General features: G+C 41.5%; 1 protein-coding gene across 1 annotated transcript in view; it reads right to left on the bottom strand.

The window, feature by feature from the left end:
• The window catches only part of dop1b (DOP1 leucine zipper like protein B), an 81,830-nt gene extending 61,248 nt beyond the window's left edge, over positions 1 to 20,582 (bottom strand). Inside the window, exons 1-8 of the mRNA XM_048603043.1 lie at positions 20,443 to 20,582; positions 18,551 to 18,715; positions 18,065 to 18,184; positions 14,058 to 14,166; positions 8,832 to 9,053; positions 7,402 to 8,038; positions 5,439 to 5,710; positions 3,110 to 3,262 (exon numbers count right to left, since the gene is read on the bottom strand). Of these exons, the coding sequence (XP_048459000.1) occupies positions 3,110 to 3,262; positions 5,439 to 5,710; positions 7,402 to 8,038; positions 8,832 to 9,053; positions 14,058 to 14,166; positions 18,065 to 18,184; positions 18,551 to 18,715; positions 20,443 to 20,582 (1,818 nt within the window). The remainder of the gene's footprint in view (positions 1 to 3,109; positions 3,263 to 5,438; positions 5,711 to 7,401; positions 8,039 to 8,831; positions 9,054 to 14,057; positions 14,167 to 18,064; positions 18,185 to 18,550; positions 18,716 to 20,442) is intronic.
• Positions 20,583 to 22,372: the final 1,790 nt, after the last annotated feature.

Raw genomic sequence — 22,372 nt, 5'->3', positions numbered from 1 at the left:
TTTTGGGGTCCTTGGATGGAGGTGAGGGGGGAGGTGTAGGGGCAGGTGTAGCACTTCCTGCGGATGCAGGGAAAAGTGCCGGGTGTGGTGCGGCTAGTGGGGAGTGTGGAGCGGACGAGGGAGTCATGGAGAGGGCAGTCCCTCCAGAAGGCAGATAAGGGTGGGGAGGGAAATATATCCTTGGTTGTGGGGTCAGATTGCAGGTGGTGGAAGTGGCGGAGAATGATACATTGAATCCGGAGGTCAGTGGGGTGATACGTGAGACAAGGGGGATTCTGTCTTTGCTAGGGAGTGCTAGTTTTAAATTAAAAAGTGTTACCATTTCGGACACAGGTGATGAGAAATCTTTTAAGAGTTGCACAACTTTGGATCTCTCTGCCCTTCAGCATGGAGGGGGCAGGGCCATTTAATGCTTTTAAGGCAGAAGTAGATAGATTCTGGCTAGGCAAGGGAATCAAAAGCTAAAATTGTTGGTAAACAGGAATATGGAATTTAAATACACAATCTTATGAGCCATGATTCCATTGAGTGGCAGAGCTAGCTCAAAGGACTGAATGGCTGTCTTCCTAATTCATTTATGTCAAGTCTTAAGGCAGTAAACTAGTAACTTGGAGATAATTGCTGCAATTTGTTCCCATCTGGTTGCAGTTTTCAGCAATAGAACATAGAATTTCAGGCTCACTTTTTGGGCTCACCTTCAACAGAACATACTGGAAAGTTGACACCCAAAGATCGATCAAAAAACTTGGCCTCATTTGTATTTTATTGGTGAGCTGTTCATTTCACAGGATTTCTGACTTTTTGGGGGTAATTCTGATTTGGGGCTGATTTTAATCAAAGATTTTGTCTTACATTGAAAGGAAAGATAAAGTTTGTGCAATGTCCGATTTCAGAATGGAATGGAAAATGACCCAGGATTGGGGTAGACCTTTGACATAGAAGTGATCAGAAAAAAATAGTTGAGAACTTTAATTTTACTGAAGTGGGAAGGACAGAGCAATGAATCATGCCAGCTTTCCTCCCTGCTAAAATTAGACAATGTCAATTCGCCATTGTAACATCACAAGAACAGGGAACTCCGAACAAAATCACAAATCAGTATCACACTCTTATTCCATGTGCTCTGAGCTAATCATTTCATGGCCATGTGTAATTCAAGACAGGAGAATGTGTTAATGATCCCATTATGTAAACAGGGAAATCTAGTCCGGTCTACAAATCACAACTTGTAATAATGTAGCATCTACTAAAATACCCCAAGGCATTTTACCAGAGCTCAATCAAACAGAGCAGGGCAGGTGACCAAAAGCTTGATCAAGGAGACTCAAGGAGCATCTTAATGGAGGAGAGAAATGTAAAGGAGCAAAGATATTTACAGGACAGCCCCAAGTTTAGGGCTTTGACAATTCAATTTAGAACTGCCAACCATGAAACGACGAATATCGACAGTGCTTAAAAAGCTGGAATACCCATGAGTGTGCAAGAACTGTCTTACGATGTTTTCTCCAGCCTGCCCATTAACCAGATTACAAAAAGCAAACAAAATTGAATTTTAGCTCAGTTAGCTAGACCCAATTTGTGATGCAGAGAGTGATGCCAACAGTGTGTTTAATTTCCACACCAGGCTGAGGTTACCAGGAAGGACTCTCCTCAATCTCTCTCCTCACCCGAGACGTGGTGACCCACAAGTTCAACCATCATCACTTGTCCATCTCAATTGAGGGGGGTCAGGGAGGACTATGGCAACTTTTAAGTTCCCAAGGAATTCTAGGTTCAAAAGACTGATTACAGAAAAGATGAGGTTTGTGTTATGAAAAGAGATTCAGCAGTTTAAGCCTATATACTCTCTGGAAAATTAAAGATTTAAATTTAGAAAAATTAAAGATCTAATTGAGATATATGAAATTCAAAAAGAGATTGACAACGTAAACATAGAGAGCATATTTCCTCATGCAGGCCAATCTAGAATGAGAACTCAGTTTTATGTTATGGGGTAGTAGATTTAATAAGGAGATAAGGAGAAATTACTTTTCTCAAAGCATCATGAATCTGTAGGTTCATTACTCCAGAATGTGGTGGACGCTGAGATATGGAATAAACTTAAATTAAAAATCTGTCTCTTTCCTCCTTATGGAGGTGTAGAAGGGTTATGGAGAATGGACAGGAAAGTGGAGTTGAGACCGAGAGGAGATCAGCCACGATTGTTTCATTTGGTGGAGCAGATCGAGGAGCTGAACTATCTACTCCTGCTCCTGTGATTAGATTCAACTAGTAAATTCTGAGAAATATTTTCACATTTTTATTAATGAAAATCCTAGGAAGGTTTTAAAAAGTAATTCAGTAAACTGGGTGTGATCAATGTTGCAATTTCAAGCACAAGTTCAGTATCAGACCGAGGGAAAGAGCTCATCAGTATCTGAGTGAAATGTTCTGCAACTATATAAAGTAATTACTGTGTATTTGTCTAAGCATGGTGGATTGTCTCTAAGGGTCTTATCACTTGACGCAATTATGTCATTGGCCATTTTGGGTAGAAACCTTGTTGCCTGTAGAATAAACAGCTCCATTATAAAGTTCCTGTTGTTTTAACACTTTCGGTTTCTTGTCCTTATTGGAATGTAACAGTAATAAAGAATGAAATCCAGACAAGCATACGCAATAAAAAAAAACTTCAAAACATTTTCCTGTGATGTTGGCTCTGCTTAATGATAGGAGCAAATGGATTCTCAAACTGCAGCTTTCCCTCTCACAAATGAGTTCTCTGTGAATTTGATATTTAATGTTACAAGAATTAACATTACAAGCATATAAAACTGGGGATACAATGACGTAGTGTTTATAATGACCATTCAGCACTACATCAGACAGAAATTAAATATAATTGAACTTTTCCAAAAACTTCAAATTTGTAGCAATATTACACTGCAATAGTCTGTTATAAGTCTGTAGATAAACAGAAAACATGGGCTAATTCATTTTTTAAAAAGGGTTTTTTGCAACAAAGGGACTTTTTTTCATCTTTAATTAGGATCTAATGAGGTTTGGTTTTATTTACTCATTACATTTACCAACCGTGCAATAATGATTGCATATGTAGAAAGTAACTTACTTTATTTTTGTGAAGTAATGCCTGACAAATAATGTCCTCACAAATATTAGCAGTTGGAGCAAGGCAGTGTAATTTATAAAAGAGTTCAACGGAGGTAATGTGATGCTCCCTGCTCTCCTTATTGAGCTGATTCCAGAGAACATGTGCAACTCTCTGTAAAATAAAAGTTAATATCAACATATTTTAATATACAACACCTTAGTGAAATAGAAAACACTCGATTTAGCCTAAAATATAGATCATTTCAAATTTGGTCTTCTTGCACAAAAACAGAAGTCGCTGGAAAAGCTTAACAGGTCTTGCAGCATCCGTGAAGAAAAAAATCAGTTAACGTTTCAGGTCCAGTGACCCTTCCTCAGAACTGTTAAGCTTTTCCAGCAACTTCTGTTTTTGATCCTGATTTACAGGATCCGCAGTTCTTTTGGTTTTATTTGGTCTTCTTGCAATTGTCTTAATGACAGTAAGATAAAAAGATTTGGCAACATGGCTTTCTTTCAGCAAGATATATGCAGTATTTGAAACACATCTTTAAAAACAGACTGCATTTACCAGGTAACTTGGACATATTAAAGGCACCAAAATCTACAGAGCAATGGGAGTAATTGGATAGCCACTGTAAGAGACACACTCACACGCAGAAACACACTCACTGGATTGAATGGTATATCCATACTGTAATTCTCAATGACATGCCGAAACAGCGCCTGAAGGAATGGGACATATCATACAGACGACAGTATTATTCAGAATAGTTTATAGGGTATGCAATTCTATCATATGAAGTGCTATTAATGAAGTGTGATGGGTAAAATTGTCTGTGCCTGCATGGTAATTCCAGGGACTGCAATCAATACAGACTTTATTAGTTACAGAAAGAAGGATTTTTTTGCCTCCACCTTCACCAGCATCGCCCTGCTACTGTCCAAAAAATAAAAGGGAAAAGTTAGATCTAGTCTCAGTGCTCATTGGCAGTAAGGTGGGGGTGGGGAGTTGAGGAACAGGACCCGCTCATACCTAGGGATAGGCAGATACTGGCACAATGACAGACACATTCTCAACTATTTCTTCAGCTGCTTTGATACTCCGTCTCTCGGGTTCAAGAACTTATACGGCAGGTGTTCCTGAGGCCCAACCATCTTCAGCTGCTTTATCAATGACCCTCCCTCCATCATAAGGCCAGAAGCAGGGATGTTTGCCAATGATTTCACAATGTTCAGCACCATTTGAGATTCCCCAGATACTGAAGCAGTCCATGTTCAAATGCAACAAGATCTGGGCAATATCCAAGCAAACACATTGCATGTAACATTTGCACCTGGCAATGCCAGCACATGACATTTCAAATAAGAGACAATCTAACCACATCCCCACCCTCGACGTTGAATGGTGTAACCAGGGCCAAAACCCCCACTATCAACATCCTGAGGGGTACCATTGACTAGAAACTCAAAACGGACTTACCGCATAAACAGAGATACAACAGCAGGTCAGACACTAGGAATACTGCAGCTATTAACTCCCCTCCTGATTCTCCTAAACTTGTGCCCCACCTACAAGGGACAAGTCAGGAGTATGACGGAATATTCCCCACTTGTCTCAATGGGTGCAGCACCAACAACGCTCAAGAAGCTTGACACCAAATAGGACAAAGCAGTCCGCTTGATTGGCACCACAGCCACTCCCTCCGCCATTGACACTTAGTACACACTGCTGCTGCTATCTACAAGATGCACTGCAGATATTCACCAAACATCATTCCAAATCCACGACAAATTGCATCTGGAAGGACAAGGGCAGCAGATACATGGGAACATTATGACCTGCAAGTTCCCCTCCAAGCCATTCACCATCCTGACTTGGAAATAGTTCCTGCGCTGTCAAAAACCTGGAATACCTTCCCTAATGGAATTGTGGGTCAACCTATAGCATGCGGACTGCAGCGGATCAAGAAGTCAGCTCATCACCACCTTCTCAAGGGCAACAAGAGATGGGGACAATAAATACCGGCCAGCCAGCAATGCCCACGTCCCACAAGTGAATTATAAAAAGAAAATTACACTTGTTGATTATTTTAAATTTGAATCTTCAGAATAGAAAAATACAGTGACGCTTAACTTGGGGTTTACAATGGTTTCCCAGTAATCACTCATTTATGGAAGATATTCAATGTTTATTCCAATCTTGACACTCTTTCCAGTGACAACCCAATTTCGGAGAGACAACTGTTAAAAGCATTTCATGGCACAAGTGGATGCCAGAAAACTAAAACATTAACACGACAGGTATGTCACAAGTAAACAAACTACAGCACAGTAGCCAAGTAACAGACCTGATAGAAATTGGTCTTCTCAGCCATAAGGTTCAATGTTGCTGGTGTGATGGGTGGTATGGTCATCATCTGCAACTTTCCCAGGAACGTTCTGTATTCAGAACCTTTGTAACGCTTGACTTTGTCTTCGATGACTAGTGCCAACGAGTGAGAGTGATTGATCATTTCCAGCAAAGTAGAAATTGCTACATTTTGCACATGGCAATCACTGATACAGCAAGACAGAGTCATCAGTGACTTCAACCAGAGAGGAAGACAGCCATCCCCATCACCTGAAAGATTTAAATAGAGACAGGTGGGCACTTTAGACATCCTATTAGCATTACACACAATGTTGCTTGATACAAAAAGGTGAAGTCATGTAGGAGCTGACTTGGTCATAGAGAATGGAGAGTAGCCGCAGAAGGATGTCTTCCTGATTGGATGTGTGACCAGTGGCGTTCCGCGGGGTTCAGTGCTGGGGCCCCTGATATATTATACAATTTGGGAGGAGAATGTAGGTGGCCTGATTACTAACTTTCCATATGACACAAAGTTTAGGGGTGCTCTGGATAGTGAGGAGGATTGATAGAGGATACAACAAGATATAGACAGACTGGAGAATTCAGCGGAGAAATGGCAGATGGAGTTTAATTCAGACAAATGTGAGGTGATGCATTTCAGAAGATCCAATGCAGGACAGAAGTATACAGGAAATGGCAGAAACCTGGAATAGCAGCAACATAAAGAAACATCTAGGCATATAGGTCCATAGTTTGCCGAAAATGGCAACAATGCATGGATAAAGCACATAGCATGCTTGCCTTCAATGGTCAGGGCACAAAGTATAAAAACCTGCAAATCACGTTGTTGCTGTAAAGAACTTTAGCTTGGCCACATTTGGAATACTGCGTAGAGTTTGGGTCACCACACTACCAGAAGAATGTGGAGGCTTTGGAGAGGGTACATAAAAGGTTTACGAGGATGTTGCCTAGTTTAGAGAGTATTAGCGAGGAGGAGAAATTTGATAATCTTGGTTTGTTTTCACTTGAATGTTGAAGGATGGAGGGCAATCTCACAGAAATCTACAAAATTACAAGCAGCATGGATAGTCAGAGACTTTTTCCCCCCAGGGTAGAAATGTCAATTACTAGCAAATATAGGTTTAAAGGTAAAAGGGGAAAGTTTAAAGGAGATATGAGAAGCGAGTTCTTTTCTTAAAGAGAAAGAGAGTGGTCAGTGCCAGGAATGCACTGTTAGAGAGGTGGTGGTGGAAGTGGATACAATAGCAATGTTTAAGAGGCATCTTGCCAGACAAATGAATAGGTAGGGAATAGAGGGTTACAGACTGTGCAGAGGCAAAAGGTTTTTTAAGTTTAGAAAGTCATCATGGTTTAAAACTGACCATCAACAGAATATTACTAGCACAGAAATATTACCGCAGCATCATTAGAGTCGAAAGTTCTCCTTGGTTCAATCTCTGACTATTTCAGTGACAATGGTGAGAATTAAGATCAGCTCAAACTTGAGGTTCATGTAGCCCAAAGAAGGGAGAGAATAATAAAATATATGAAGCAGGGACCATTGGAGGCAGAGGTACTTGGTGTGGAATACCATCTGAGCTGTACAAGTAAGATTTCCAGGTTCAGTTCCCGCTGTGACTATCAGCTATTGGTTTCAAAGAGGTTGGAAAAAAACATTAAATCAAAGTTTCTGTCCCCTAACTGATCATAAACTAGTGACAACACCTGGAAAGTGGACAAGGACAGAGAATAGATCAACACTAAATACTCAAGCCCAAATATAAAAGGATTTCTTAGGACATTGGTGTCTTTGAACCATATACCTGCAGGAGTAAATAATTTCAGAAGTGCTCTGTTTGGAGGCACTGGGGTTAGGGGGTGAAGGAGGAGAAAGAGGAACAGAAAACAGAAGTGAAAAAGGGTAAAATCATCAACAAGAAAGGAAACAGACACTAGCTTACCAACATCCTGGAATGCAGAAACGTAAAAGGTTTCAATCTCTTTGAAAGAGAGGTACACGGGGAAGCTGCTACATTCCAGCAGAAGCTGGCAGCTGGCAGCAAATGCCAGTCTGCAGTCCTCGGTCACTTCATCCACTTCCTGCAACATGTGATCCATGTCCCAATTCTCTTCACCCTTCACACACTTGTCATTGTCAAACTGCATGAAAAAACCTCGCTGTCGCTTCTTCAGTTTTAACGTTGAGGCGCGGACAGTGAAGAAATCAGACAGCATTTGTTTGAACTGAGGCACAGTAATCTGCTTTTTGTCCCACGTCTTCTTTCCTCCCTTGCTGTCCATTTTCTCGTCCTCCCCCACCACACCCTGCACCTGACAATTGGTCCCAAAGATAGATTTTAACGTGAAGTGTGCCAGGAGCTGCTGTATATTCTGCACGGAAGCTTGAATGCTTCCGTTGCTCCTCCACACATTGCCATGGTCAGAATATATTCTGCGATTATGGTCCTGGGACAACACTGCACTCAATCCGATTCCACTGTCCTCAGATCGCAACGAAGGGAAGACTGGATCTGCTCCCTCTTCTGGGCTGTGTTCTGCATCCGATACTGTTACACTAACTTCCTCCCGTAAAGGACTCTGAAATTTAACCATATTAATCACTGATTTGTATTTTGACAAAAACCAATCAAAAAAAAAAACATTCATTTATACGGAATCTCTTCTGCAACAGTACTTGTATAATATCGTGCATTTCCAATTGAGCACGGATTTATTAGGAATAGCATAAAAAGGAAATGGCAATAGATAGAATCCTATTTTGAAAGCAAACAAATAAATAAATAATCAAAAATAAGACTTTTTGGTCTACTTTTATATTTCAATGCAAAGTTAACACTGGTTCAACACAGAACAAACAAAAACCAGCTTGTTGAGTTCTGAGGAATAATAGGTTCTGAACTCGAAAGGTTACATTCCACATTTCAATCTACATTTCTTTACATTACAACAGTTTACACTTCAAACTACTTCACTCACTGAGAATCAGAATCCCTACAGGGTGGAAGCAGGCCATTCAGCCCATCAAGTCCACACTGACCTTTTGAACAGCATCCTACCCAGACCCACACACTGATCCCATCCCTGTAATCCTGCATTTCCCATGGCTAACCCACCTAGCCTGCACACCCCTGGACACTAACGGGTAAAATCAGCATGGCCAATCCACCTAACCTGCACATTTTTTGGACTGTAGCGCTTCCCGTTATCCTGGGGTCATTCCAGGTGCTATAGATAACTTCTCTTTCTTTATGTCTGCTCTTTCTTTAGGTGTGGCCTTGTAGGTCCATTCTGGTTGAAAGGAGCCAACTTTCAGAAACCTGGGATCAGAGTGTGGACCTTGTTGGTGGCTTCTCCATCATCGCAACCTCACCTCAGCTGGTCTCCCGTGATCCAGCTCAGCTTCTTGTTCACTCCGCCCCTCAACTTCCATGAATGCTGCAGGCAGCTGAATTCTGCTGAGAATCTTGTAGCACATCTTCAGACACTTGGTGAGCTCCTGAAGACTCAGGCTTTCCATGTGCTCCATCAAACATTGAACAATGTGGCACAGCATTTGTGGAAGATACTGGGTCTGAATTTCAGTATACAGCTCCTGAAGACAACCGGGAATAGGTGTTATTAAAAATAACCCATTATAGGTAATAATAAAATCCACAAGACATTTTCCCCAACGCAGATTACATCAATACAATCACAGGATTAGAAGTTCAGGAGCAATGTTTGACTATCTCCAAACGTAATTCAAGTAAAGCTCCTAAATATTTACAGTACCTACACTCTTACAGGATTCAACATCAGACTGCTTTTTCCACCCTCCGTTCTCTCCTATGTAACCTGCTATTGAAGATGCATATTTTACAAAGTTACAGAATGACATAACTATGAAAAATAAAGTCAAACATGAACTAAAGTCTTGATCCTCAAAAGAACCAACTTTGCACTGGATGGGTTGCAGAGGAGATTCATCATGATGTTGCCTGGGTTGGGACATTTTAGCTATGAAGGATGCTGGATAGGCTCGGGTTGTTTTCTTTACAGTATGCCGAGAGGGGACCATAAGACATAGGAGCAGAAGTTAGGCCATTCAGCCCATCGAGTCTGTTCTGCCATTTAATCATGGCTGATAAGTTCCCTAAACCAATTCTCCCGCTTTCTCCCCATAACCCTTGATCCCCTTGACAATCAAGAACTGATCTATATCAGTCTTAAAGCGTACTCACTGGCCTGGCCTCCACAGCCTTCTCTGGCAGTGAATTCCATAGATTCACCACTCTGGTTAAACAAGGTTCTCCTTATCTCAGTTCTAAAAAATGTCTTCCCTTTACTCTAAGGCTGTGCCCTCGGGTCTGAGTTTCTCCTACCAATGGAAGCATCTTCCCAACATCCACTCTGTCCAGGCCATTCAGTATTCTGCAATTTCAATTATATCCCCCCTCATCCTTCTAAACTTCAATGAGTATAGTCCCAGAAACCCCAAACGTTCCTCATATGTTAAGCTTTTCATCCCTGGGACCATTCTCGTGAACCTTCTCGGAACCTGCTCCAGGGCCAGTACATCTTTCCTGAGACATGGGCCCCAAAACTGCACACAATACTCCAAATGTGGCCTGACCAGAGCCTTATAAAGCCTCAGTAGCACATCCCTGCTTTTATATTCAAGTCCTCAAAATAAACGCCAAAGTTGCATTTGCGTTCCTAACTACTGACTCAACCTGCAAGTTTATCTTGGGAGTTCTCGTCCAGGATATTCTCAAGTCTCTTTGCATTGCAGACTTCTGAATTTTTTCCCCACATTTAGAAAATATTCCTCTATTCCTCCATTCCTCTATTCTTCTGACCAAAGTGCATGACCTCATACGTCCCCACGTTGTAGTCCATCTACCACTTCTGTGCCCACTCTCCTAACCTATCCAAATCCTTCTGCAGCCTCTCCACATCCTCAATACTACCTCTCCCTCCACCTATCTTTGTATCATCTGCAAACTTAGCCAGAATGCCCTCAGTTCCTTCATCTAGATCATTAATGTATAAAGTGAAAAGTTGTGGTCTCAACAATGATCCTTGTGGAACACCACTTGTCACCGGCTGCCATCTTGAGAAAGACCCTTTCCTTTCAACTCCACTCTGCTTTCTGTCCGACAGAAAGCAATCTTCTATCCTGATTAAAGTGTACAAGATTCAAGGGGCATGGACAAGGTGGAGAGAAAGCAGTTATTCCCCTTAGTTGAAGGGTCAGTAATGAGCAAGCATAACGTTAAAGGCAAAAAGGCAGGAGGTTTAGAGCAGATTTCAAGAAAATTCTTATCACTAAGGAGGGTCTTGGGGGTCTGGAATGCATTGCCTGGGTGGGCAACAGAGGCAGAAAACCTCAACTTTAAAAACAATACTTGGATGAGCACTTCAATGTCACGACATTCAGGATTATGAGCTAAATACTTGAAAATCAGATTAGTCTAGATGGGGTCATCACAGACTTGATGGGCTGAAGGATCTCTTCTGCACTGTATGACTGACTCTAGAAGCTTCCCAAACCCCCCACATCATCTATGTTCTAGCTTTTTAATGAGTTACTACTGCCATTGTGGATGCTTTCATATTAATAAAAAGTCACAAAAAAGAGAACAGACTGGTCGTACCTTCTGAAGACAAATCCATGGAGGAAATCAATGTTAAGTAAACAGAAACAAAGAATTACTTGTACAATAGTTTTAGTGGCTGCATTTGTTTAAGTGTAACTGGTTTGCTGACTGCTCCTGTGGAAAATTCCTTCAAGTTTATTTTCATAATGAAGGATACATCAAGCAAAGGCTAAACAACTCCAAGTGGGAGGTAAAGGAGGACAAAAAGATAGAAAATCATACTGTACCTGGTTTAGGCATTACATAATCAAAAAAAAGGCACATCAAATTTACTTGTTACCTAGCTCCAGTTAAATGCAGACAGGCAATATGCATTTTGCAATGTTCACCATTATTACTTTGGTCTAGAAGACCAATAATATCCAAGTTACTATGTAGACTGCTACCCAGGAAACAAATCAGTAGTTTATGAAAGTATGATGTTGCACTCATCCTTTGAGAGCTGTAGTAGCATCACAAACACCATCGCAACAAAAATGCAATGGCACCAAATCAGAGAACAACGAAACGCCTGCATGTTTCTTCAATTCTGTTTTCAGCCGAAGAAGTTATTTTTTTTACATTTGGACAATTACTGGCCTGAGATGCGCAAGCTTTGAAATATGATGATCCAGACACAAAACATTTTTGGTAAAACATAACTATGTAAAGACATTGTAAAGACACACACGGTCACATTAACTGTATGCACTACAAAACACACTTTCTGATAAATATAGAGGGCAGCATTAGTCAAAGTCATGTGCAGATGAAATTTTGAAAATCATGCAAATATAAACAGTTTAGAGGTATGCCTGGAATCCTTTATTCACTGGCAGATTTTTGTATCTCTTAGCTATCGTTTAATCACATTCCTTTACTGAGCTTGGTATCAGTTTTCTTCTCAAATAATTCATTTTATCATTGAAACACTTTCCCTTCAAACGTCGTTACTTCTCAACAGATACATGTCACCCCAGCAATACTATTGAAATGTCACATCTCAGCCTCTCAAAAGAGGAAGGTTGCTACACAAAAACTACTCAGTGCACAGGATAACATGTTAGCATGGATCAAGGATGGGTTAGGTAACAACGGAAAGTAGAGATAAATAAGTAATTTTCCGGTTGGTAAGCTATTAAATAATGAAGTCACAGGATCGGTGTTCAGGCTTCAACTACTTAAATCTATAGCAAAACCTTCATCCAAGTCAGTGAAAGTGTGGTAGCTAAATACACAAAGATTATTAAAAATGCAATCTGAAGAGTCTATTAAAGGGATTTAGATACATTAAGTGTGTGGGCAAACATCTGGTGGACCAAGTAAGTTATAATGTGACCTTGAAGAATAGAAAAGACTCTGCAAACGTCTATGGAATACTCAGACCTTGGTGTCCTCGTAAACAAATCACTGAAGTTGGTATGCAGGTGCATCAAGTTATTAGAAATGCATTTATTCCCTTGTCATTTATTCCAGGGGGAGTGGAATAGTAAAGTAGGGAAGTTTTGCTACAGTTATACAGTGCATCAGTGAGTCCTGATCAAGAGTACTGCATACAGCTTTGGCCTGCTTAAGAGGATATAATTGTGTTAGAGAAGGTTAACTTACTGATTCCCAGGTTGAATGGGGTTGTTTTGGCAAAGTTGGAGCAGGTTGGGCCTATACCCCTGGATTTTTAAAGAAAGAAAGGTAATCTTATTGAAACATAGACGATCCCGAGAGGAACTGACTAGTTGGATGATCCAGAACCAGGGGTCAAATTCTTAAATAGGAGATCTCTAACTTTTAAACTGAGGGAAAAGGAGACAAAGATAACAAAAGGTTCCTTATGAGTGTCCTTAGTCCGTGGAGTTCTCTTTCAGCAAGCAGAGAAGACTGGGTCATTGAATGTGGTCAAGGCAGAGTTTGATAGGTTACTTAGATTATTGATAGCAAATAAGAGAGAGTTCTGAGTTGGGTGGGGGGAGGAGCAGACAAAAAACCGGAATTAAGGACTCCAATCAGATCAGCCATAAACATAACGAATGGTAGAACAGGCTTAGAGGGTCGAATGGTCTACCTTCTGTTCCTATCTTGTATTTCAATCTTACAGAATGGCAAGCAGGCTCAAAAGGACCAATAGCCGACTCCTGGTCCTTAATTTTTGTTTTGTTTTTAATGGATTGGTGCAAGACAGTTTTCCTCCCATGGCTCTGAATTTTAATTCAAGTAATATCCAATCCCCTTGCACAGAGTTATAATTCCATCACCTTCTAGAGCATCATAACTTTCTGGTTACGATTGTGCAGCATACACAACTCCGTCAACTGTTTGGCCCTAGCGGTTCTGGCCAATATTTGTGGAGCCATGGCACAACTGTAACATCACTGGACTAACAACCCAGATTACCAGGATAAATCTTTTGGAGACTTGGGTTCAAATCCCATCATGGCAGATGGTGAAATTTGAACTGAATAAACACCTGGAATAAAAAAGACAGTCTAATGGTGACCATGTAACCACTGTTGATCTGGTTCATGAATGTCCCTTAAGGGAAGGAAATCTGCCATTGTTACCTGGTCTGGCCTACGTGCAACTCCAGACCCACAGCAACATGGTTGACTCTTAAATACCCTTCAAGAGATTGGGGTGTGGGTAATAAATGTTGGCCTCGCCAGTGATGCCAACGTCCCATGAACAAAAAAAAAAAATAAGCAAACAGACGATCCGAGTGATCGACTGTCACATGACCTCCAATGTAACAACCTTAAGTATTTTTCTGACTTGACAGAGCACTTTGGTACATCCAAATACCATGAAAGATGTAGCACACGTGCATGTTTTCTTTCACTAATCTAAAAACTCAAATTACATCAGAGACCAAATATTACAACATGGAACACATGATGTAAGAAAACAACCTAAGGGACAAATTTGAATTATGAGTTTTAAAGTTCTTTCCAAACTGAGAAAACATTAAGTAGATAATACTGATTTACCAGTGGAATGACTTCCAAGAGGAACACTAGCAGACAGCAGAGCTCTTGAACAGTTGCAGGAGAACTTGGACCGTCATCCACCATATGATTCACTGGTTGAGATCTATTCCTGTAAACCACAGAACATCAGTCACCATTTTGCATGTAATTTCAACTAATGACTCAACATTTCATAGACAACAGCTTCAAACAGTAGCTTAGAACATGCTTCAATCACACAGTCACAAGTTGGCAGTTATATATTTAAAACAAAAAGAGAACAGACCTGGGAAAACAATGACAAAACATCAGACATCAGAAGTTTCAACACTTCACAAATCCAAGGTTTTTATGCCATTTTACAACCCAGGCTGTCAAGAAGATCTGCCCCATAAGTGAAACACAGAAACTTAGAGAAAGAAAGGCAGATTTATTTATGCCTTGTATGTAGGCATTGCTGACTAGGCTAGCATTTGTTGCCCATTCCTAATTATGGAAAGGGCAATTAACACACACATATAAGCAGGTTCAGGAACAAATTCTTTCCGGCTGTTATTGGGGTGTTGAATAGACTCTTGCCTCAAATAATGTAACCTGCAAGCCTCCAAGTCTTTTTGATCTGTACATCCTTTCCTGGCCGTGATCTGCCTGTACCGCTCGTAAACAAAGCTTTTGACAGTATTTCGGTACATGTGACAATAAATCAAAATCAAATCAAATCACATTGCATGGGTCTGCAGACATGGAGGTCAGACCAGGCAAGGACAACAGATTTCCTTTTGTTTTTAGAAAAAAGGGAAGGAAATTAATGAACCAAGTTAGGGCTAGGGTTAGGTCGGGTTAACAACAATCAACATGGCCATCATTAGACCAGCTTTTTATTCTGGATTTCTCTTTGGTTGAAGGCAAATGTCACCACCTGCCATGAACCAGAGATTGTGGATTACTATTACCATGGCATTACCACCATGCCACAGTACACACCGCCTTTAAACAAATGCACATAAACAGGCAATGATGCTCCAGTATTTTTAATGCTTGACAGCATTCCCTTACCCTGCAAAATTTCCAATACATTCGTACAAGTTACATTATTTGCGTATGCATGAAGTACTGTAAACTACTTGACTACAGATTTAAAGCTGGAAGGTGAGATGAAACTCATTTTCACCTGGTAGGCATTAGCTTCATCTGCCTGAATACCACTACCTCCTCTATACCACAAAAAGTCCAAGCATTCATTCTCCAGTGGACTAAGCAGTGGTTCAGTGGTTAGCACTGCTATCTCACAGCACCAGGGACTTGGGTTCGATTCCCAGCCTTGGATGACTATCTGTGTAGAGTTTGCACATTCTCCCTGCGTCTGTGTGGGCTTCCTCTGGATGCTCTGGTTTACTCCCACAGTCAAAAGTTGGGCAGGTTAGGTAGATTGGCCATGCTAAATTACCCATAGTGTCCCGGCTCAGTGGGTTAGCCACAGGAAATGCAAGGTTACAGGGATAGGGTGGGGGGGATGCTCTTTAGAGGGTCGGTGTGGATTCAGTGGGTAGAATGGCCTGCTTCCACACCTGCAGGGATTTTAATGATTCTATAATTTAATCCCTACATTAGACCAGTTGGCTTCTTGCCACTGATTCCATTGCCTGTTCCCCAGCCAACCAAACACACCTGTTGAATTTTGATCCTCACTGAACATCAGATCCCATGTACCCTGCATCAATAGATTTTCTTTCACACCCACCTACAACGTCCTACCTCAGCCTTTGAAACCATTATTCATGTCGTTGTCTTCTCTAGCTTCATTATTCCAATATCGTTTCACAAAAACAAGAAAGGCACAAGGAAAATGAATGACGAGTGGAAAATGGGCGAAATAGGTCTCTCACACAGACTTTTGAACTAGACAGGAGGTTTAAAGCAAAGATACCAAACAGAACAGACCGTGTGGCATTAGGCTGGAACACCAATGGTGCTACGCGAAGGGCAAAGGCACAAAATTGGGACAAATGTCTGGCATTGGAGGATGCAGGCAGACAGGGTTCAGGACTCGAGGAGATGGCAGAGAAAGGTTTCTACGAGACCAATAGTGGGATTTGAAGATAAGAATGGAGGATTTGATATTGAACGCAAAATACTACCAATGCTTGAAATCTAAAATGAAAACAAAATGCTGGAGAAACTCAGGGGGTCTGACAGCATTTGTTCAGGGATAGAGTCATAGGGTCATACATCACGGAAACAGACCCTGAAGTCCAACTAGTCCACTCCGACTAAGGTTCCCAAACCAAACTCGTCTCACTTTGGCCCATATCCCTCCAAACCTTGCCTATTCATATACTTATCCAAATGTCTTTTAAATACTGTAACCGTACCTGCATCCACCACTTCCTCTGACAGCTCATTCCACACACGAACCACTCTAAAAGAAACTTGCCCCTCACGTCCCTTTTAACTCTTTCCCCTCTCACCTTAAAAATATGCCGCCTTGTTTTGAACTCACCCACCTTGGGGAAAAGACCTTTGCTATTCACCTTATCTATGCCCCTCATGATTTTATAAACCTCTATAGAAGGTCACCTCCTCAACCTTTGATGCTTCAGTGAAAGAAGTCCCAGCCTATCCACCCTCTCCTTATAATTCATACTCTCTAGCCCTGGCAATATCCTGGTAAATCTCTTCTGAACCCTCTCCAATTGAGTCCAATATGACTCTTCTTCAGAACTGAAAAGGGGTTGGAAAATGGTGGTTTGCATACTTTTGACAGAGGCGGATGAGGAGTGAGGCTAACAGATGGTGTGGAGGCCCAGTGCAAAAGACAAAGGGATTGTTAATCGAGGTGAAAGAGAAACGTTAAATGGATGTAAATTACAACGTGAACAGGAGAAAAAAGGTTCCCTTCTACTGTGAGCAAAGTAAACAAGGCACAAAGTGTTTGGGAAGGGAGGGAGGGGAAGAGAAGAATAAAAGAAGAGTGTAAAGCAGAACCTGACTGCAGAATGTTTGACATTTTGCAATTCAATTTTGAGTCCTAGCTGTAAAGTGCCGAAGCAGAAAATGAGGTATTGTTCCTCAAGCTTCTGTTGCACTTTTTTGGAACATTAAGAACAGAATTGAAGCATTGTCAATGTGGGACTTAAGGCAAGGGTCAGAGAGGCAGGACTTTAAGATGAATAGCCAATAGCAGCATTTTGGACAAGTGGAAGTTTACAGAACATGAGACAATTAGTCAGAAATCACTATTAAATGACACCTTTTACGTCAGGGTGAGGCAGGCAAAGAGAAAAGAGGAGATCCTCCTTCAGGAATGGCAGCAAATGGCCTGTAGAGTGTAATACACAATGCCAGATGGAAAAGTTTAAGGAGATGTGTGAGGGAAGTTGTCTTTATTTACACAGAGGGTGGTAGGTGCCTGGAATGCACTGCCAGGGAAGGTGGTAGAAGCAGATATTACAGCAAAGTTTAAGAGGCATTTCGACAGACAAATGAACAGGCAGGGAACAGAGGGATACAGACCATTTGGAGGGAGATGGGTTAGTTTAGAGCAGCATCATGGTCACTCAGACATACTGGTCCTATGCTATACTGTTCTATGTTGTTCTATGTCTGCAAATCAGCTCAGAATCAAAGCTGCGAAGGGTCAGACTCTGCAAAAGACAGTGCTTGGGTAGATGGATAGAACAAAGTGGCAATAAACATGCAGAACACAGAGGGTATTCAGATGGCACAAGACAGGTTACATGTGTACGCAGAAGGGTCACTGGACCAGAAACGTTAACTCCGATTTTGCCTTCACACATGCTGCCAGACCTGCTGAGCTTTTTCAGCAACTTTGTTTTTGTTATGCGTACGCAATGGGAAGCTTCAACAAACAGAAATTATATCTATAGGCATTGAATCATGGATAAGGACGAGGGCCCTCCACCATCCATCTCACCGGTAAACCTTACAGCAAAATCTGAATGAGGCTAAGGGGCCACACAACACCAAGCCAACATCTGTCTCATGAACAGTGGAGTCCCCGATTTTACCTGATGCAGTCTTCAAAAAGCCTCGTTAAATAATCCCACAGGTAGTCCGTGCTGAGTGAGCTGATCAGCACGTTCACTGTCTTTATTACTTCTGAAGCATTTTTATTTTCTTTCATTTTGCTGAGGAAGGAAAAATAAACAATTCCATCATGACACAGAGGTTTACAGCATCAATTTGATAGAAATACCAGGAACTTTCTCAGGGGAAAGAAGAAAAGACAGTTTAGATGTTGCTACTTATCCTAAAAACTGCCAAGCATGCTAAGTCAAAGATGAGTGAAAGAGAGAACTGTCAAGACAGCAAAAATCAGGCAGCAATCCCAATCGAAATAAACGCAAAACATTAACACAGGATGCAGTTCGAAAATACTGGAGTGAGAGTCAAACAGACACCAGCTGATACAATGGAAAACATACTATCATTTTAATCTCAGTTTTACTTTTGAAGTTCATCTATTCATATTCTAGCAGATGTTTCATCTGTACCTTATAAGCAGACTTTCATTCTGGTTCAATTGGAGATCAGAATCGAGCATCTCTTTGCAGATGGAGTAGAAAGCTCTAATAACTTCCAACAGCAAATCCCCAATGACTTGAGGGCCTATAAAAGACACAATAAGTGCTATGACCAACAGCGTGCTCTCATCACATCTGAATACAAGGGAAGGAGACGGCCCAGTGGTATTATTACTGGACTATTAATCCAGAGACCAGGATAATGTTCTGGGGAGCCAGGTTCAAATTCCACCATGGCAGATGGCAGAATTTGAATTCAATAAAAACCTGGAATTAAGAATCTAACGATGACCATGAACCCATTGGCGATTGTTGGAAAAACTACCTGGTTCACTGATGTGCTTTAGGGAAGAAAACTGCCATCCTTACCTGGTCTGGCCTACATGTGAATAGAGACCCATAGCAATGCAGTTGACTCTTAACTGCACTCCAGGCAATTAGCGATGGGCAATAAATGCTGCCCTGGCCTGGCCCAGCGATGTCCTCATCCCATATATGAATGTTTAAAAAACACAAGTCAAAAAGGGTGGGGAGGTGTTCATCCCAATAATCCCAACCCACAGGGAAACTTCATTACATACTAAACAAATATTGTTATCTCATTTTAATCACAGAAGTGTTATGCTATAAGAGGCTACAAGTCAGCCCATGTCTACACAAGCCATCTGACTCAGCGGCAGTGGCATTCTCCTGCCTTTTCCCCATTACCTTTGTACAGTGTAAATACAAACAAACAAAAAAAACTAAAACAACAACAAAAACAACAAGCAAACAAAAAGCAAGAACAAACAAACAAACAAAACCATCCAATGCCCTCTAATACCTCAACTGAACCTGCCTCCACCACACTTGCGGACAGAGATTTTCAGACCCAACACACTCCAGGTGAAAATATTTTCTCACATGGTATTTGCAAATTGCTTTAAATTTAGACCTTCTCATTCTTTATCTTTTTATTAACTGGGAAAATTTCTCCTCATCTACTCTATAAAGCCTGTGCAGGATTTTGAAAACTTCTATCAGACCTCCTTTTAGCTAACTTCTCTAAGAACGCAGCCCCAATTTCTTCAATCTCCCTTCATTACTGGAGTTTCTCACCCCGGAACCATTCTTGTAGATCTCTTCTGCAATCAATCCAATGTGTTCTCATCGTTCATAAACTGTAATCCCATAACTGCACATAATACTCCAGCTGAAGTCGAACAAATCTCGTTAAATTTCAGCATAAACGTCTTGTTCTTCTACTCTTTGTCCCTGGCTGACAAATACTCAATGACAGTTTGTAGAACATTGAGCTGATTCAGAGTCTGATGTTTTTATCAGTGGTGACCATTTGAGAGGGGTCACTGCCAAATTACACAGTCCAAGAGACACTATGGACCAATGGCACAGAACAGCTCGAGAGAATTTCCCCACCAATGCCTCCACCACATTCTCCAGATTGAATAGGACGACTGTCAAACAAAATCTGACGTGCTTCTTGAAGACAGTTCTACAAATGTTCAGCCAAAACCCTTGAAAACCAACCGAGACAAGATGAGCTGGACGGTGTGTGGAGGTGGCTGACAAGTGCCTCTCCTGCCAGTTTCTGTTTTCCCCACTCTCAAATATCCAGCATTCTGGGGGAGAAAGAAAAAGCCACTCTGAAGATGTCCTTGAAGTGCAGTAACATTAATGTTAATGACTGAGAGGATCTTGAAAGCAACCATGTGAAAACTTGTCAATCAAATTACATCATACTTAGAGACCCATTTGATGTCTTGATAACGAGGTTGAACAATGGCATAGCAGGAACAAAAAAGTAGCAAAAACCTGGCTCCCACTAACCCTTGGGACATTTGGCCCCCATGTGCCTAAAGTACTTGGGTTGAGAATCAGCCTGTTTGGACACACGGGGAAACTTGCAACGCTGAGATAACAGCAGCCTCATATCAAAGGACAGAATGATGAACTGCATGTTGTTACTTTTTATTTGTTTATCCAGCTCCAGTTCTCTCTTCATTTGGATAACTTCAATTTTTAATTGCTGCCCAGAACATTTGTATCAGGTCCTGGGGAGTGTTGTTGAAAGAGACCTTGGAGTGCAGGTTCATATTTTCTTGAAACTGGAGGAGTCACAAGTAGACAGGATAGTGAAGGCAGCATTTGGTATGATTGCCTTTATTGGACAGTGCATTGAGTACAGAAGTTGGGAGGTCATGTTGCATAACATTTAAAAAGGCATTTGGACAGGTACATGCATAGGAATACTTTAGAGGGATATGGGCCAAATGCTGGCAAATGGGACGAGATTTATCTGGGATATCTGGTCAGCACGGACGAGTTGGACCAAAGGAGTCTTTTTCCATGCTGTATAGCTCTATAACTCTATCTCTTCGATGTAGGTCATTTGTGCAGAATATCACCATAAACATTCCAATGCTCTACAAACATTGCCCATTTTCCAATTACCCTGATCTACCTATATTGCCCAATCCTGGCACATGACTGAAGGTGTAATTCAGAGATTACCATCCATAACATCCTGTATTTGAATTAAGCTTTTCCACTCTGTTGTGTGCCTCTTACCTAGCAATTTTCATCACATAAGTGGAGCTGCAGGACAGAAATCTTACAAGACAGTCCAATAATCATGGATAAAATCGTGACTGATTCTAATTTTTATAAAGTCAGTTTCTTAAAACAGTCTGCAATAATAGTTCAACTTTGGACATTACATCAGTCGATCAAGTGAAACATAACTATGAGAAGGAACCTCATTTGCTTCAAAAGTTAATGCAGTTTCCAAAAATTTTAGGAAAAGAAAGGTTAGAACAGAGTGCCCAACTTTGGGAGAAAGCCGGAGCAAACTCACACAGACATGGGGAGAACATGCAAACTCCACAAGTCACCCAAGGCTGGAATTGAACCCAGGTCCCCGACACTAAAAGGCAGTAGTGCTAACCATTCAGCCACTGTGCAACCCTAGAGCTGGTAGGCAAAGCAACTGAGGCCATCTGTCTACACTAGAACATACTGCATCAGCCCCGCGAGCTATAGGCTCCTCTATGAAGACAGTGTTTCTAGCTATGTTGCAGATCGTCCTTCCTTCTTTGTTGGTGCCACTGAACTTGCTCTGGTCTCTTTCCCCATGGAAGGCGAGGAGATTTGAAAGAGATTCAGAGGTGCTGGGCACTCTGTTCTAATCTTTCCTTCCTGTCTTTTTCCATCCTGTCGATGAGAGAGCAGATCACTTCTTCCGTTGCCTGCTCCCAACTCGTTGATGTGAACCACCTCAAACTCACTGTAAAAACCACCATTTCTCCCTGACATGACAAACTGTCTCTAGCTCAAGTTGAGACGGACTTCAAATAATCCATTGTGGAGTTTTGAAAATTTAAAACAGAAGTTAATTTTACTTCCACTGATTTCAGATCAATTTCATGGGGTGGCACGGTGGATCAGTGGTTAGTATTACTGCCTCACAGAGCCAGGGACCCAAGTTGGAGTCCACTCTCAGGCAACTGTCCGTGTCAAGATCGTATGTCCTCCCAGAGTCTGCATGGGTTTCCTCCGGATGCTCCGGTTTTCTCCCACAGTCCAAAGATGTGCAAGTTAGGTGGATTGGCCATGCTAAATTGCATACAGTGTCCAGGATGTGCAGGCTAGGTGGGTTAGCCATGGGAAATGCAGGATGATAGGGTAGGAGAGTGGTCTGGGAGCGATGCTGTTTGGAGGGTCAGTGTGGACTCGATGGACCGAATGGCCTGCTTCCACACTGTAGGGAGTCTATGATGATTTAACAGGAGCATT

This window comes from Rhincodon typus, chromosome 11 (genome assembly GCF_021869965.1).
Source record: "Rhincodon typus isolate 14 chromosome 11, sRhiTyp1.1, whole genome shotgun sequence".
NCBI lineage: Eukaryota > Metazoa > Chordata > Chondrichthyes > Orectolobiformes > Rhincodontidae > Rhincodon > Rhincodon typus.
The sequence above is the reverse complement of the archived record's forward strand: the minus strand, read 5'-3'. Positions and strand labels throughout refer to the sequence as shown.